This window comes from Bicyclus anynana, chromosome 11 (assembly GCF_947172395.1).
Source record: "Bicyclus anynana chromosome 11, ilBicAnyn1.1, whole genome shotgun sequence".
Lineage (NCBI taxonomy): Eukaryota > Metazoa > Arthropoda > Insecta > Lepidoptera > Nymphalidae > Bicyclus > Bicyclus anynana.
The window spans coordinates 17,038,494-17,056,706 of NC_069093.1; the positions used below are offsets into that span (position 1 = coordinate 17,038,494).

An 18,213-nucleotide genomic window follows, 5' to 3' on the forward strand; every position below is an offset into this window, starting at 1 on the left:
CTACCCCTACCCAAACCGTACCTTACCCTACCCTACCCCAACCCTAACGAATTGTTTGTATGGGTGTACTTATAGATTTTTTTTTCAGACTTTTTAAATATTTCTCTCCGTAAGAACCATCCTCGTACTTTAAGGAGTATTCTATAAAATAATTAGTGAAATCAGTGCATCCGTTCTCGAGATACGTTTAGGAAGATTATAGATTTAGTACATTTTAAAATATATTGCGAGTAGGTTACCTCAAAAATTCCTGGCCAAACTATCATTAATGATAGTTAATAATTGTCCTAGGAAATTTTCATCCGTTAAACAGATGGATGAAGGTCGTTTCTAACACGGATCTTCTACTAATATTAAGCCTCTAAAATGCCTTTGCATGTACTTACAATACAATAAAATTTATGAGAGTCAGCCAAATGAATGTATTGTTAAATTGTTATTATTTACAAAAGAACGATTATCTACAAAAGAAGATCAAACAATTCGCTTAATAAAGCCAAAAACAACACAACATCTTGGAAATAAGTGACAATCCTATAAAGCACCCAATTCCGGCTATATTTTTTCATTCCGGGAGCACCTAACACGCACTCCGGGGGCGGTAATGCCCGCACGGGGCGAATAAACAGAATAAACAGTCACAAATGACTCCACTACGGTCTATTACGAACGAAAATTCCGTGGAAAAGCAAAAAAACACAGACAACAGCAATGACATTTATCTAATTACGGGATCGTGATAAGGGGAGAGGGGTGGGGCGAGCGCAAGGATGCTGCCTGACCCGCAGTCGGGTAGCAGCATCCGCGCTGAACGGACGTGTCTCCTGTAGAGCTCCGCTGGAACATTTTTTGCGAAACTTCGTAAAGGTTTCTCTCACAAGTAAATGGCTTAGTGTTTGCGGATGGAGTTTTTGGTGTACCCGAGTGCTATGATGGCTGGTGTTTTATGAATTTATGATGTGAAGTAATAAGTGAACGTTCCCGAGTGTGTTGAGATCGTTTAGTTCCTCTCAAGATGACTGTTCTTCTCGTCTTCGGACTTTTTATCGGTAAGTGCTTTAGAGCAAACAAAATATATTAAGTAATAAGTCTGAATTGCTACTTCTTTATGATGTAAGTTTTTTTTTAATTACCTTACAACGGTTACTTTAATGAAGTTAAGTTAATGAAGAATTAAGAGGTTTTTATTAAGAGTTGTGGGGGTAGATGTCGACGAGTATGTAAGTAGTTACAGGAAAGTAACTTTTTCTGAAGACTGTATTTTCGTAACACGACTCACAATCAGAGATTTGCAAAGATTTTATTATATAAAATGTCGTTGGAGATTTGAAAAAAAATTGTACCTACCGTCTTTAATAACCTTTTTTAAAGACAATCAAACTTATTTCTTACAGGGAAGTAACTATTTATTGAATCGATTCTAATGTTAGAAATCTGTAAGATGTCTTACTGAAACATTTTTCAACAGTTACGTTTCTGCTAAAGATAACCATCATTAAACCTAAAGGATTTTTTTTTCATTCTTTACAAGTTAGCCCTTGACTACAATCTCCCCTGATGGTAAGTGACGATGCAATCTAAGATGGAATCCACACCCCTTCCGGTTTCTACACGACGTCGTACCCGAACGCTAAATCGCTTGGTGGTACGTCTTTGTCGGTAGGATGGCCACGGCCAAAGCCTCCCATTAGCCAGATCTGGACCAATTAAGAAAACCTCAATCGGTTCAGCCGGGGATTGAACCCAGAACTTCCGTCTTGTAAGTCCACTCCGCATACCACTGCGCCACGGAGTCACAAATTACCCAATTTACCGTGGATAACCGTTTTAAGGATTCGAAACTTTCCGGTTTCCGCTTTCTCTAGCATCGATAATGAAGTAGATACCTACCTACATAATCTTTGAAACGACAATCAAATGCACTTTAGACAATCGTGCGTTAGATTGCACACACTATCAATGTGTAAATAATAAACTCTTTTTTTTCATATCTATTTCCTTCACAGGATATCAATCTGCGAGTCCAGTTTAACGAGGAATTTTGTTGGGTTCAAAATATTGAATTTCATTCTCCTACTTTAGATTTATCCAAAAAAGCACTTAAAAAACAAGCGCAATTTTGCATTCACGAGCAAATCCTTTGTCAGCAGCACAAAAGAAATGCAATATTACTACTGCAATCTCTGTACACAAATGTTAATTTGAATTTGTACCGGATTTTTTAAGAGTTCCGCATTTACATCGTGATGTAAAATCTCTACAGTTTATCTCATTAACAAATGAAATCCTTACTTCGTGGCCATTTAAATTATCCTACTCCAGTATACTATTTACTAATACTTTTAGTAGAGCCTTATATGATATGTAGATTAAGATGGTGATATTATGAGTGTCATGTTCCCGAATGAGTATCGACGTACTTATTTCTACTGCCAAGAGACATTGCTGCTTCAGTCTGAAAGTGTTCGCGGTAATTACAGGCACACGCGGCTAAAAGTATTCAGAAAGGCGTGAGGCAGCGCGTTGACAAAATGGGCTTGTTGATCTGTTATGGACGATGTTTTACCACTTAACACCAAACGGGTAATTTTTTGTGGGGATGGATGACGGTTGAACTGAATGAATTTCGTTAAAACCTCACAGTTATAGGTATCACCTTGAAAATATTTAAGTGTAACCTGCGGTGTAGCCTGTCCTAAATGGGCTCTGTTAAATTTATTGGAAAACCTTCTGCGCCGAATGTTCAACTTAAACAGGCCTTAAAATGTTTTAACTGATGTATGCTGAAATGGTCTGGTCTTGTTAACTTTTGATGCCCGTTTAAGTTTAGCGTAGGCAAGGTAAGGTCTGAAAGTTTCAGCGTAAGTAAGGCCTAGAAGTTTACACACTGAACTCTTGTAGCTCGTAGCTAGTAGTAGATGTAGCCTATAACATTGATACAGCTGATACGGCCGTTGCTACGCTTTTGAGAGTAACTATGATACGTGGTACTCTCAAAAGTGTACTAACATATAATTGCGGCTTAGCACCGTCTTCAAACTAATCAACAGGTAGAACATATAAAAATATTATGTTGTTATTTTCGCTTTTTAGTTTAAATTACATTTTTAGGTTTTGAAGTCGAATGTATTTTTTCAAAATATATAGATGCCTACTGCGTACGTGTATAAAATTAAGGAGTTCCCTTAATTGTCCTTGGTCTTTCAATCAACACACCCTTAAGTAATGACAGTCACAACTGATCTAGATGGAAAGTTCCCATCAATACAAATTAATCAAGCCCAAACACAAGGTAGCTATTGTAAATCAATAAGGAGTTCCCTTAATTGTCCTTGGTCTTTCAATCAACACACCCTTAAGTAATGACAGTCACAACTGATCTAGATGGAAAGTTCTCCTCAATACAAATTAATCAAGCTCAAACACAGGTAACTTATGTAAATCGTTGAGGTTCCCTCGTCTGTATTTTGGCTTCATCATCAAATCGATTCCAAACTTTCATGAAATTGTAGTGCCTTAAAATACCTAATGAAAAAATTTACGAACACACTAGTCACTCGTACATTTCTTAAGTTCCTTTCGATTCCTTCAAGATCCCACCATCAGATTCTAACGTCATGATGAATATGGAACCACATACCATATACCCTTTGAAACAAAAAAAAAATAAAATCTGTTTAGTGCGTCTTCGAGTAATCGATGTATACGATGATACATAAAAAAATATACCGATCAACTTGAGAACCTCTTCTTTTTTGAAGTCTGTTAAATATTTAAAAATTAGAAAACAATCAATGAAGTAGTTATTTTTGAGTGTAGCAAATACCTAATTTGTACGAGTAAGTTTTAAATTATTTTGATCCACACAATTCCAACTGCAACAGTGAAATTTCAATCTTGTCGTACACATTCGCGTATTCAATTTGGCTTACAACACGTTTTTCAAAATTTAAGTTCAAAACTTCCGGAACTGTTCAAACTCGGATCGTGTTCAAAATTTCCAGTGAAATTTTTAAGTGATTCGGTAAATTTCAATAAATTTCCAAATTGGGCGATACGTAGTTTGTTATACTGAACAAACTACTAGTGCAGTGTTTATTCAGTAGTTTGAAGCAGTTACCGGTACATAACTTTTGATAGCAATTTGTCTGTTTAGCTTTTAATTTGATTTCCATGTAGTTAGAGTGCTCACGTACCAGCCAGATTCGGGGTTAGGAATATATACCCTCAACGTTTATTTATTTGAGATAAGAAATAAATCATATTTTCTATCATTTATTTCTTATCCCAAACAAATTTTCATTCTGACATTACAATTAAGTTGGGTTGCCTAATAAAATTGCGGCCGAATAAATGGTTTTTTTTTTAATTTGTTTAATCTACCTCATTCATTGGTTAATTAAAAAAATCGACACTAGGATTGTTATCGTAAAGATTGCCTGCTTCGACACACAACACTGCAACTGTACGGTTGCCAGATATAAACAGTTGAGTAATGTTATTTATATATCCTCATCAGTTATTTAGTCGTCAAATGAAAGCCTATTGTCTTTGATCTAGTTCACGGTTTTCTAGATTATGTATGAAACATGTGTGTGGCAGCAATTTAATTTGGCAAACTATTTACGATATTTCACTTTGAATATAATCTATCATTTATTTATTATCATTAATGAATAATAGATGAGGGTAAAAGTATATACTTCTATTGCCAGATTTTAGACAATAATTTCAAGATTGCTCCTGAGTTTACTAAAAATAATCTTAATCTGAGATTATAATACTAGGGGACGCCCGCTACTTTTTCTGCCCTTAGACATTAATCCGATCATATAATCTGTTTTTAGCGAACGTCTTCTGAGTATTACGAGAATTACTTAATTGCAAAATTTCATCTTTCTAGGCGATTAGGCGAATTACAAGCGATTTTTGAGATTTCGTGATGCGTGAATTTTTGCTTTTATACATACATTTATATTTAGATCCATGCTTTTATAAATTGTTGCCATAAAATTTCAGTTATTCTATAATGGGGCTACAATACCACTTGTAAATTTACAATCAAAATTTAATTTTGAGCTTACGAAGTTCACCCGGTTATCAAAATACTATAAAGTATTTTGTATGTTCTTTGTATGAACTGGAACTGACAGTAGGATTTTTATGTCCGATAGCTAGTCTCATGAGGATTAGCATAGCCTTACTAATAATATGTTGAGAAATTTTGTATGACAGTCTGTTACAATTCGAAGGGAAGCCAGAGTATACTGCCAACAAATACATATATAGTAAAGCATTAACTAAAACGGCCACAGCCGCTGCATCTTCCGTCGCCAACAGAGTTTCATTTCAGATACGATCGTCGTTTGATGCGCGATCCGATCTAAAGTGCTGGATGCTCGGTGGAAATTTATTATCTTGTCTATTAGTTTATACATCAGGTATAAACCGTGATAGCCCAGTGGATACATTATGGACTCTGCCTTCGATTCAAAAGGCGTAGTTTCGAATTCCGAATCGGGGCTTGCATCTCCAAGTTTTCAGTTTAAGAAATTAAATATCACGTGACTCAAACTGTAAAGGAAAAATATCGCGACAAAACCTGCATTCCTGAAAATTTTCTTAATTCTCTACGTATGTGATGTCTGCTAATCCGCATTGAGCCAGCGTGGTTATTAGCTTAACCCCTCGCAAAAAGAAGACTCGTGCTCAACAGAATGATGATGACATGACATTAGGTATACTAATTATTACTATTACTTTACTTTGCATATTTCATTATCTCCGTCGTTTTTACCACCAATGCTTGACTGATGCCCAATCCTATAATATAATGTATACCTGCACCTGTTACATAATAAAAATTGATATAATATCTGGAATGTATTGAATAAAAGTCTCGTGAGAAAGTTTTCTCACCAAGATTTGGAACGATATTCCTTGCTGCAATCTTTAGTTTCTGACTTAAGGCTTTGTGAGAATAATACAGCTATATTATTCTTATTTTTAGAACATTTTAGTTCACTTTGCATTTGCACACACTTGTATTTTGCAATTAATAGATATTATAAGTATATTTGCATATTTCTTGTGTTGGATTATATTTTGCACAAAATCTACGAAACTAGAAAAAAAAACAACCGTGACATTTCGGAGACTATAAATTTCAAAGTCGGGTTACTATTTATCTATTATTTATTTTTTTAAGTGAATTCAGAGACCTCAAGATAAATTCAGAGACAACGGCAAAATATCAATGGCATAGAGATACGAGACATAAAAAGTACCTAATTAAGAAGCAAAACGTGCTCAAAGCAATTTTATATTCTTGTAAAGTCGTTGGCCAAAAATATAGCCCTCAAAATAAATATTATTACTTAATATTATTGATAAAGTCAAGCACATACTATTTGTGGGGCCATTTGTTACGACGCACAATACATTTCATTCGACCCTCACATAGGTTTTGATTCTTCAATTTATTTTTATCGCTGACATAAGTCTGTACTCACATTGAAGGCCATTTCAGATGAAAGAATTACGCTACGTATATTTTTATTTGCGAGTGGAAGGATGATGAGAAGAAATACAAAGAAGAGAATGTGTGTGTGAAAGTAGTAGAAGATAAGTTGCCCAATGATAGAAGAGAATGGAAAAGGAAAACATATTGTGCCGACCATACTTAGGTGTGATAAGGAGATAATAAGTTTATACTACAGCCTTGCTTGATGAGTAATTTAATTATTATTAGGTGTGAAACGAATAGTTATTTATACCCTCATGTTGAATTTGTTTGTTTGTAAACAGTACTCATCAAGAAAGGCTGAAGTATAGTTAAGTTGTAGGCTAAAAGTAGGCGTCAAAGAAAGGGCAATAGTAATTTCAGATAATAATCAACATTTGAACTATTCTGTATTAAGTAGACGCTTGATTGCGAACTCAATATGATGATATTGGCTGGCTGAGTAACTTGTGTAGAGTGCACTATGGTTTGTTTAACTCAAACTGAATGTAACTAACATTAGTAATTTCAAAGTTATATAATAATATTTGCCTGCTAACTCGTATTGGAGCAGTGTCATAGTGGTTTCATGCTCTATATCCTACTCATATAAGGAGAACGCTTAAACCTGTTAGAAAAGGTTGATAGTGATAATAAATTGACTACATAATTATCAAGTTATCACGATTGTAATGTGCGAGCACCTTTAACACAATAATATAGATGATCCCTATAAATGGGTCCTTAGATCGTCTTGCGGTTTTTGCGCTACTTTTTATAACTTTGGCCGAACAAAATGGCCTCAATGTTGTAACTTTTACAGAAATGAAGCCTATTCAGCCGCGCGATAATTAAACAGATATTATTTATAACTTTCATAAATTCTACCGTATTTTGTCATTTTGTTCACGTTACGTGGTGCTACTTCGGTATTGATGAACCTTATTACGTACAATACATAAATGTTACATCAATTTAAATAAAATGACGACTTATTTATGGGTCATCATGGGTACGGCATCAGACCTGGTCATTATCAGTTACATCTGACAGTAATAGATCTTCTTCTGTACGTGCCATCTCTTAGCGGATGTTAGTAATCAATTAATCATTCAGGCTAACTTGTTCATCAACATAACATCGGCTGTTAATGATGATGATGATGATGAAGGCTAATTTAACACTATTCACTGCTGCCCGAAACAGTGATCGGGTACTCATATTGAACCATATCTGGTATCTTGAGCCAAGATGTGCACTTTACGATATGTCTACGACCAGGACTTCATTTTCCTTTTATTTATCCTTGGATAATAAGCTGAAGCAGCTCATATTTGGAGTTTCGCAATATAATTCGCCGTTATTCGCCCCAGGTATTCGAGTTTACTCCTTTGAACTTGCTGCAGAACCTTTTTTGGCTTTCCCATTCTTTGCAGCACAACAATATTGCGCACCGCCTGTAAACCCACATCTCAAAAGCCTCAACCTTACTACATATCGCTTGTGTCCAGGCTTTCACTCCAACGATCCAAATTGATGTAACATAGAGAAAACGTAACACCGCGCTACATCCTCAGGGATATGGTGGGCATAAGCTCCAGTCCCTTGTCCTATAACGATGATCTATTGTATGAACTATTGTAGATGATTAAAAGTGTGATAATAATGATGTTTTAGTCAGTCTTCAAAAGCAGACAGTTGAAAAACCGCGTGTGTAAAGCCAAAATATTTATTTTTCAGCAATTTGCAACGTTTTTACAATTTCAACAGGCACAAGACCAACCTACCGAAAACATGTGAAAGGAATAGTTACGAACAGTTTTTAAAATAGTTTCCGCATCTACCCTCCGCACGCGAACCAAACGAGCCGCAACAACTACCCTGACAGGAAAAGAGAGACAAAAAACTACATTAAAACAAATCCTCTGCAGTGAGCTTCAAAACCGTTAAGGCGCACTTTCGTGAGTAAATTTCTCGATATTGGGCAATATTAAATTGTAGAAAATGCCTGAAAACATTATGTTTACCCTTTGTATAGTTCTTCTTTATAAATTAAAGATACCTGCAAAATTAAGGTTTTTGCTCACTGGTTTCACAACAAAGCACCAACTACGAGCTAGAAAAGAATTTTTCATCAAAAATCACTTAGCCTGCAAAAACTAATTAAATTAAACCAGTAAATTAGGTAATTAATCATTCGTTTTTCTAGGCTTTGTTTTATTGCCTTCAGGATGAAAGAAAATTCGCAAACAATTCCTATTATTATTATAAATCACGGTAATTTCCAGCTATACCCATTGCGTCAATATCCGATGATATTGATGATGATCGGATTACACTCCACATCTGTTAGCAATCATCCGACTAAATTACATTTGCTCGTTACCGACCAATCAACACTTCACACAGTTAATGGCAATAATTTAAATCCATAGCACCTAGATTTTCCTACCAATTCGTTTGTCAATTCATATTGGTTTATTGAAGACTAGCGGACGCGACTTCGTCCGCATATTCAGCTTTTCACAAATTCTGTGGGAACCATGGATGGCTATTATACATATAAACCTTCCTCTTCAATCATTCTATTCTATCTATTAAAAAAACTGCATCAAAATCCGTTGAGTAGTTTTAAAGATTTAAGCATACAAAGGGACAGAGAAAGCGACTTTGTTTTATATTATGTAGTGATATGCAGACATTACAGTGGTTTTAAAAGGTCAAGATTGATTGTGAAGAATTAAGAATCTGCTACTATTACTGGTGTAATAGTCTGTGGCGTTTACTCCTAGAATACTGCATTGCTTAAAAACATCAGGTGAAATTTTAGTCAAGGACTAACTTATCATTGAATAACAAAAAATCTGAAAGCTGCAAGTTTGTCAAATCATGCCCATATAATTGGTAATTTTTACTAGGTGGCTTTGAGAGAATCAGTTTTCAAATGTACAGACCCTCGATTGTTTGTCCTAGTATAAAACAATTTTTTTATATTTTCTGCGAGATAACTTGAGAAATCATGTTAGTTACCAAACAGTTCTTCAAAATTCGAAGTAACCCTCCGAAAACCACTTTTAAAGATCAATCTTTTTAGGTCTATGCTAATATTTAATTAGCTGATTTCAAATAGTAAGACTATTATCAGGTTTACTTGAAATAGCCTATTAGTATTTATACATTCAACTCTCAGAAGATAGTTTGAACAAATCGTGGTCATAAACACGATCATAACACAAGGTCAAGCTAACAATATCGTAAGAACAAGTATCATTAGACGCCGTAAGTCGCCCCGCCCTTCATATTCCTCTCACGGAGTCAGCTAACGGGCAATTGCTGAGAGAGGTCAATCGGATCGGATTCCCGAAGCCATATCCAACTTTGAAATGAAAGAGGTTTTCGATTTAATAATTTTTCATCTTTAGTGTTTTTCAGATAGCGTGGGTACGGTTCGTTTCACTCTTGAAAGTTAGCCGCGATTCACGATAATAGTACGTATTATGAACGACATAAGGCAACTGTCATCTGAAAAATACTTTAAAAACTAAACAATACATTTTTGTCAAATCAAAAGTGTTTGTCAAACAATTTGATTGTGTAATGAAAGAGTCAAGTTGACATGCAAGTTTGACAAACATGTTTCTTCATAATAATCTTGACTACGATTTCATCTGAAGATATATGATAATTGCTTGTAAGATAAAAGTGCGTTAACTTGGGAGAATGTGCGGGGATAGAGTCAATTCATCCGATCTCCATGGCCGTTTTTCTTTACGGCACTGAAACCTAATTCGCTTGGCTTTGCTTGTATCTACGTTACTAGTGATTGTCATAGACTTTTACTTGTATTCCCACAAGAACGAGAACTACGTGGGTGAAAACACGAGACGTCTACTACAATGAACTATGTATAACCTACATAATGACATATATAATATCACGTATAATACGAGTAACACAATACAATCTTCGTTATAAAGGTACTAGTATAGGTTACAAGTTGATAAGGCTTCAGAACTGCTACTGAACTGAGGCACAACACAGAAGCCGACACAGCCTCTATCACATTTCCTTGATAAAACAAATATTAATCATATTTAAGTTAAACGCTCGGCGTTCCCGAGATGAAAGCTAAATAAAGTTTAGAAGTCCAAGAAAATATAAGGAAAACAAAATTTAACAAAGGCGAATGAAAAACTCTAAATTAATTCGACATCTTCAAAGCGAATTTCCTAAACGGTTTTCTTTTCGACCCTCGCTAATCATTTGGGGGCATTATAGCGGAAAATTTATACCAATTTTATTATAAGAGTTAAATCGCTTATAGTATTACTAGCCGATACGGCAAACTTTGTATTGCCTTAGGATCGATAAATATTAAATCAATTTAGTATATTATATTTAGTAGCTAAAATATATGAAGTTTCTTATTAGTCTTCAAAATTAATTAAGTAATATAAAACTTAACTACCTCTTTTATCCAATTGTTGATGTAGATGTCTTTGGTTCATAAGGCACTTGGGTTGGGTTGAAAAATGACACAAAATTAAAAATAAAATCTAATAAGTTATTCGTTTCGCTGCACGGATTGGTGCAATGGTAGACTTGCATGGTGACAAGTTACTGCCATATCGCAAGAGACGTACCGCCAATTATTGATCGTTCCAGTACGATAACGTGCATTCGTCATCAACCCATATTCGGCTCACTGCTGAGCTCGAGTCTCCTCTCAGAATGAGAGGGGTTAGGCCAATAGTCCACCACGTTGGCCCAATGCGGATTGGCAGACTTTACACACGCAGAGAATTAAGATAATTCTCTGGTATGCAGGTTTCCTCACGATGTTTTCCTTCACCGATTGAGACACGTGATATTTAATTTCTTAAAATGCACACAACTGAAAAGTTGGAAGTGCATGCCCCGGACCGGATTCGAACCCACACCCTCCGGAATCGTAGGCTCAGGTCAAATCCACTGGGCTATCACAGCTCTACACTGAAATGGTAGTTAGCACGCTAACTACCATTTCAGTGCACCATCAATAGCAACAGGTGAGAGCGCAGTCATAATTAGAATTAAAAAGTACCAGGGATACATAACTATGAGCTGATACATTAACGTAACACTCGCTACAATCGTTACAAACAAACCGCTGCAACATTTGACTCGCTCGGCGCGTTAATCAAACGGTCGCCGCTAATCCCAGCTTATTCCAGATGTATTCTGAGAGCATGCCTTTGCGCTTAAGCTGGCTTTGCATAACAAATATACCTGCAACTTTAAGTAATAAGACACGCTTGATACTGCTTTAAGACATTTGGATTTAAGTTTTACTGTAAGAATACTCTTTATTAAAACTTACCTTTTTTGTTAAAAGAAAACTGAAACTTGGACTGTTTCATTATGGACTGTATGATTATGAGATTTCAGATTAATAAACTGGCGATAGTTTATGAAGTCTTGGTGTTTTTAAGACAGTAAGTAGAGTAATTTACAGTATACTTTTATGCGTTTTTGGTCATCAAGTAAAAAATATCGTTTTATTTGAAAGTTTTATAGTTTTTGTAGACACTACAAATAAATGGTGTATAACGCATCTACTAGTAGTGTCTACAGTGACAATGTGTACAGTACAGTCGGCCTCATTTGAAGCGAAATGACAGCATTGACAGTGAGTTGCACAGAACTATGAACAGCGCACCTGGCCTGCTTCCAACCTCTTGCCGAATTCGACCGCAAAGTATTAGAGATGCACCCCGACTGCACGCTTAAGAAGCAATCTCACTTTGTATTGGGACATTTAGTTACACTGCACTGAGCAAATTGGGGAGTTTACGGTTCGTTGTACCCAAACGTTGTACAGTTTATCGCTTCTATTATATTGGGAAGTGGATTGATGTGCTATATTTGAATGAATGGAATATAGTTGTGAAAGCTTTTTATTATTATTAAATTTAAACAGTACAATCAATGAGTGACTGCTCAAAAGTACTTGCAAACTAAATTTATTTGAAATAAGTGAGTATAACAACGTAGTATGTCATCATTATTATCTTTATCAGTCTTTATGAGTGGCCTAAGGCAGGCTGTTTTACGGGGGATAGTATGGAGCGTAGACCCACCACGATGTGGGTTGCAGTTCTTAGAAAGATTGGGAGAAAGAGGGGGATGATAATGATCGGGACTGACGGCTTCACGTGCTCATTGAGGCATGGGGGTGTAACGCTACCAACTTACCGCTATAAGAATGCTACCCACTGAGAATTTGTTCAAAAGAAAAGTTCAATATTTCATAGCCCCACTCGAACTCAGAAACTTGTGATCCAAAGCTACAAAGTCTAACCAATGAACCAACGAGGTAGTTCAACAACTTAAAAGTACAGGGCCTGTAGCCATGTGACGTCAATTCTCTTTCTACAAACGCTAACGCTTCGGAAATGAAAAAATGTATGGGAATGACATTTGATATCGACATAAGTCGTGATCAAGTTGTCGATCGGATGTCATTCCAATACCTTTTGTTAGTTTTCGAAGCGTTAGCGTTTGTAGAAAGAGAATCTTCATGCCACTGGGCCTCTAGCAATACAGGCTCAGGTAAAATTTTAAATTGCTTTTAGGCGAGTGTGCCTACGTTCTAGGTATCCTAAAACGAGAAAAATTTAATAAGACTCCACCCCGTTGATATTTGACTTCACGATCGGAATACTCCATTTAATCATTTTCTTGTTAAATAAATTATGTAAGAAAATTTCCTTGAATCCGAGCCAGAGAGATGAAGCCATCTCGGAAATTGGTATAAGGCTTCGATATGGGCTTGGCACAAACTGGGTACCTATCTATTTGATTAGCATTGCGTTTATAATATTAATGAGAGACTTGATTGTATGGAGTTTTTATTATTTTGGGATTCTTTGATTGCTTTGACGTTTGTGCAAATTATCGACAAATTCTTTATAAAGTTACCTAGTGAAATATAAAATTGTATGAACATCCAAAAGTGTGTGTTAGGGACTCCCTAAAGTGTTTGTCCAATCAAACGACAAACTATTTGATCATCTTCGACATAAAAGCGTTTGTCAAACTTTACAAGCAATTTAAACATTTTAACCGATTCAGACCAAACAAGATGAAAATCATTAGCTTTAGCATTAGAAATTATGAAAAAAAATCCATTCCCTATAACTGGGTTCCGAGGTATAAACCAAAGTCTTTTGCGTAATGTAATTCAGGGGATTTTCATGTAAACAAAGAACAGCTCAATCTAAATCCAAAGAGCTATGAGCTCACGTAACAGTAATTCCCGTAGCACACGCGCCATAACTTACCGGTATCAGCGCGGCACGTGCGCGTACTGTGCCTCACGCCTACAAACTCACATATTTTGCATTTATAACATTGGCATTTTTCTCAAATAGCAGGACCGATTTTTTTATTTTGCGAAATAGACCAAAGTTGAGAAATGGTGCCGTGATTATTAATTATTTTACTGTGGCGATATAGAGTTTTCAAAATGAACCAAACACTACAAGATATTATCCTAACACTTTCTAAAAGCCCATAACAAAGTTATCCAGGCGTTATCTTAACAAAGTCTAAAACAAAGTCGCTTCCCACCGACCCTCTTTATACCTATGAAACAGTTTCAGCGGTATGCATAAATAGGTAAAATTAAGATGAAGCCGTGATAGCCCAGTGGATATGACCTCTGCCTCCCATTCCGGAGGGTGTGGATTCTAATCCGGTCCGGGGCATGCACCTTCAACTTTTCAGTTGTGTGCATTTTAAGAAATTAAATATCACGTGGCTCAAACGGTGAAGGAAAACCATTGTGAGGAAATCTGCATACTAGAAAATTTTCTTAATTCTCTGCGTGTGTGAAGTCTGCCAATCCGCATTGGGCCAGTGTGGTGGACTATTGGCCTAACCCCTATCGTTCTGAGAGGAGACTCGAGCTCACCCGTGAGGCGAATATGGGTTGATAATGACGATAATGATGAAATAGTTAAACTATTTCATCATTATCGTCATTAACAATGTCGTGGTTGTGTCCACGCGGAAGTTTGATATCATCACAACATAGTATAAAAGTCGCTTTCTCTGTCCCTATATCCCTATGTATGGTTAAATCTTTAAAACTACGCAACGGATATTGAAAGGTTTTTGAATAGATAGAGTGATTGAAGAGGAAGGTTTGTATGTATAATAACATCCATTAAACAGTGGAGAAATACTGTTATTTCCGAGGTTTCTAATGTGATGTCGTAAACAATTACATTTTTTCCGCTTACATAGCAAACGCAGGCTGAACCCAACGCTATCTCTTATGGATATCCCACAATAACATTTTTTTGTCATTTACTTTATACGACAAAAAAATTATTAATTCGATTTTTCGAAGCGATTTAACCAATAGGTACAGAATTAATCCTTACCCAATTAAATACGCTAAATACATTGTTGATTTAATATAGATCTCTATGGTCCATTACAGCATATGATTTAAGTAAATATTTTCGAAGATATTACAGATTAAAAAATTGCGGGACGTAGTGTTTGCGGCGGTACGGCCGGCCGGGGCGGCGGGAGCGCCCCGCGCGTTAGGATCAGCTTTGCACACGTGCGAAGCCGGGGCGGGTCACTAGTGATTTATAAAACTTACAACAATATAAATAGAAGGGTGTGAAATAGGGGTTGAAAGTTTACTTCGATTTTTACGCAGACGATGTCGCGGGATAGTATTTTATTAAATCAATATTTTCAGGAAAAATCCATGATACGTTAGATTTTGTCAAGATCGAAAGGTTAACCCTTTTCGATATCTTATAAGCGTTAATTCGTATAACGAAGCAGCTTTACCCTTCACACTGAGTTGTTTGAGCCTATCAAAACGTCCCCAATTGTACCGACACAACAAAAAAAGCAATTATCTATCTCGACGTCCGCACAATGCCGTCGCTGCAAAACTTGCGGACGCAAAAACTTCAACAAAGAGTAAAGTTCCCGCAGTTCCTGGAACAAAGGCATCTCTTTGACATTGACGATTGATTTCCGACTGAGCGCGCCGATTCTTTCGCAAATTCCGCTTAGATTTCACGGGAATTTTGACTCTTAACTTTTGACTTTGACTCTATATTTATATATCAATACTAGATGCGCAATATTACTTTACTATGTGTTACTATTTCATACTCCTATCAGTCAATGGGGAACGGGGCGTAAACCTAAAGAAAATACGAAAATATAAGGTTCCTACAAGTAGATATAAATATTAATCAACGTGCAGTTAGTATATATAGTAAGGTTATCAATTTAACCACGTTACGGTCTGCATACACATATTAAGATTTTACTTTATATAAGTCACAAAAGAAGTATATTTGCAAACAAAGTAATGTTTGAAAGTATAACAAAGCATTTATCTTCATCAATTCAATTATTTTCATTTGACAGCTCATAATAATTTTGAATCAAGTAGTATATTAAGAAGTATAATTTATACGCGCATTTGTACATACATATTTTATAACTTTACAACAAATCTATTTTAGTCCACTTCAATAAATATATTCCAATTTGAATGAAGTTATGATTTACAATTGTGCAGTGGTCAGTTTCAGATGCTAGTGATGATAAATGAGACTGATGTGTCGTGCTCTCCAACGTAAGGGGCGTTTATTACTGTTACTGAGACTTCTAATAGACGACAAGCCAGTAATGGCCAGACCTTCTTCATACCACACAGTTTCATCACAACTGTTGGCTAGAGACTGTTAAACTTTGATCTTAAATAGAGGGTCTGAGAAAAGTTGCCTCGAAACTGAGTGGAAAAATACTGGGATAAAATAAAGCTTGACACTCACAAAGAAGGTGGTTCTCTATTGGTAAAAAATCGATTCAGTAAATCCAGAAATTACCCCCTACAACCTCACAAACTTTACCTCTTTATAATATTAGTATAGATATAAAATACGTAACCAATTAGATACCTGCCGTACTGATCTATCAGAACATTTTTTTTTTTTTTTTTTTTTTTTTTTTTTTTTTTTTTTTTTTATCGTCAGAGTTAGCACGGAACTGCATGGCATTACATCGTGCTAACTGCCTCTAGGGTATTTCCCATTTCTTTTTCTCCTCTTTTTCCTTTTCTTCCTTTCTTATCATTATTTTCCGGAGCATTTGTGCATATTTCTGCCACTCGCATTCGCTTGACAGCATACGCGAAATCAGGCTGCCGGAGTCTACGTGGCCATCTACCCCATGTGTCGCCCCTCTCAGATCGTCACAGGCAGGGCATTCGAATATGGCATGTCGCGGAGTGTCCTCTTTTCCACAGAAGTAGCAGTTTTCGGAGGGAGATTTCCCTATTGCGAAGAGGTAGGTGTTGAACACTCCGTGACCGCTCAGAGCCTGCGTGAGCCATCGATCCATCTCTCCATGATTCCTCTGATGCCAGCTTTTTAGATCTTTAATTAGCTCCCTCGTCCACGTTCCTTTTCCGCCCGCGGACCATTCTGTTCCCCATTCCGTCAGGGTCTTTTCGCGTAGTTCATGTGAACTCGATTCTTTATCCAGAAAAGATTGCGCGCGTTCTCTAATTAGTTTGTCTACAGGGACAAGACCGGCTAAAACAAGTACTGCGTCTGTGGAGATAGTTCTATATGCTCCAGTTATGCCTATTGCCATCCGCCTCTGTACTGCCTCTAATTTTTTCCGATACAGTTCGACTCTCATGGCATTTTCGTAGATCGGCGCTCCGTAGAGAATAACGGAGTGAGCTACCGAAGCCAGTACTCTCCTCTTGCTCGCTCTAGGTCCCCCTCTTGTTGGCATCAGTTTGTGCAGTGCCTCGACCAAGTTTTGGGATTTTTTGGCGACCTCTTCAACGTGTTTTTTGTAGTTGAGGCTTTTATCGAGCCACACCCCGAGGTATTTAACGTGCTCTTTAGGAGCAACTGCCATATCCTCAACTACAAACTTTATTGGGTCTAGTTTCCGCCTTCCGCTAAAAACAATAGCCTCAGTCTTCTCAGGTGCTAAAGCAAGCTTCTTTTCCTTCATCCATGCATTGATTCGTCGGAGCGCTGTGTTTGCCCTAGTCATGAGAGATTTCTCTGTATTTGCAACAACTACTAGCGCCAGATCGTCGGCAAAACCCACTAGCTGGATGCCCTCTTCCTGTTTAAGGTGGAGAACCCCGTCGTATAGAATGTTCCAGAGAGTCGGCCCTAGGATTGATCCTTGGGGCACCCCACTGCTGACTTTAATAACATCCTCTTTTCCCGTACAATCTTTAACTTTGACGCGTCTGTCTTCAAGATAGCTGCTTACAAGGTTTAGTATATACCCAGGGAATTTTCTCTTTTTAAGTTCGAGAACTATCTCTCTCCAGGAGGCAGAATTAAAAGCGTTTCTGACATCTAGACATATTAGGGCACACAATTTTCGGGTTTTTTGTGTACCACTCTTCGCCTTTATAGCAGTTCGTACTATTTCCTGTACCGCCATCAGGGTTGAGCGACCTTTCCTGAAACCGTACTGATTATTAGAAAGTCCGCCGTGTTCGGGTAGTAGGTTTTTAATTCGGTTTAGGAGTACTCGTTCCGTCAATTTTCCGTAACTGTCTAGTAGGCAGATAGGTCTGTATCCGGTTGGGTCGTCGGCAGGTTTGTTTGCTTTTTTGAGCAACACCAGACTGGCTATCTTCCAAGCTGACG

At 36.9% G+C, this 18,213-nt stretch overlaps 1 protein-coding gene across 1 annotated transcript in view; it reads left to right on the forward strand.

Moving 5' to 3' along the window:
• The first annotated feature begins 798 nt into the window (after positions 1-798).
• LOC112055372 (uncharacterized) overlaps positions 799-18,213 on the forward strand; it is a 41,150-nt gene continuing 23,735 nt past the window's right edge. The window contains exon 1 of the mRNA XM_052884114.1: positions 799-1,049. Coding sequence (XP_052740074.1) covers positions 1,016-1,049 — 34 coding nt within the window. The 5' untranslated portion in view covers positions 799-1,015. The remainder of the gene's footprint in view (positions 1,050-18,213) is intronic.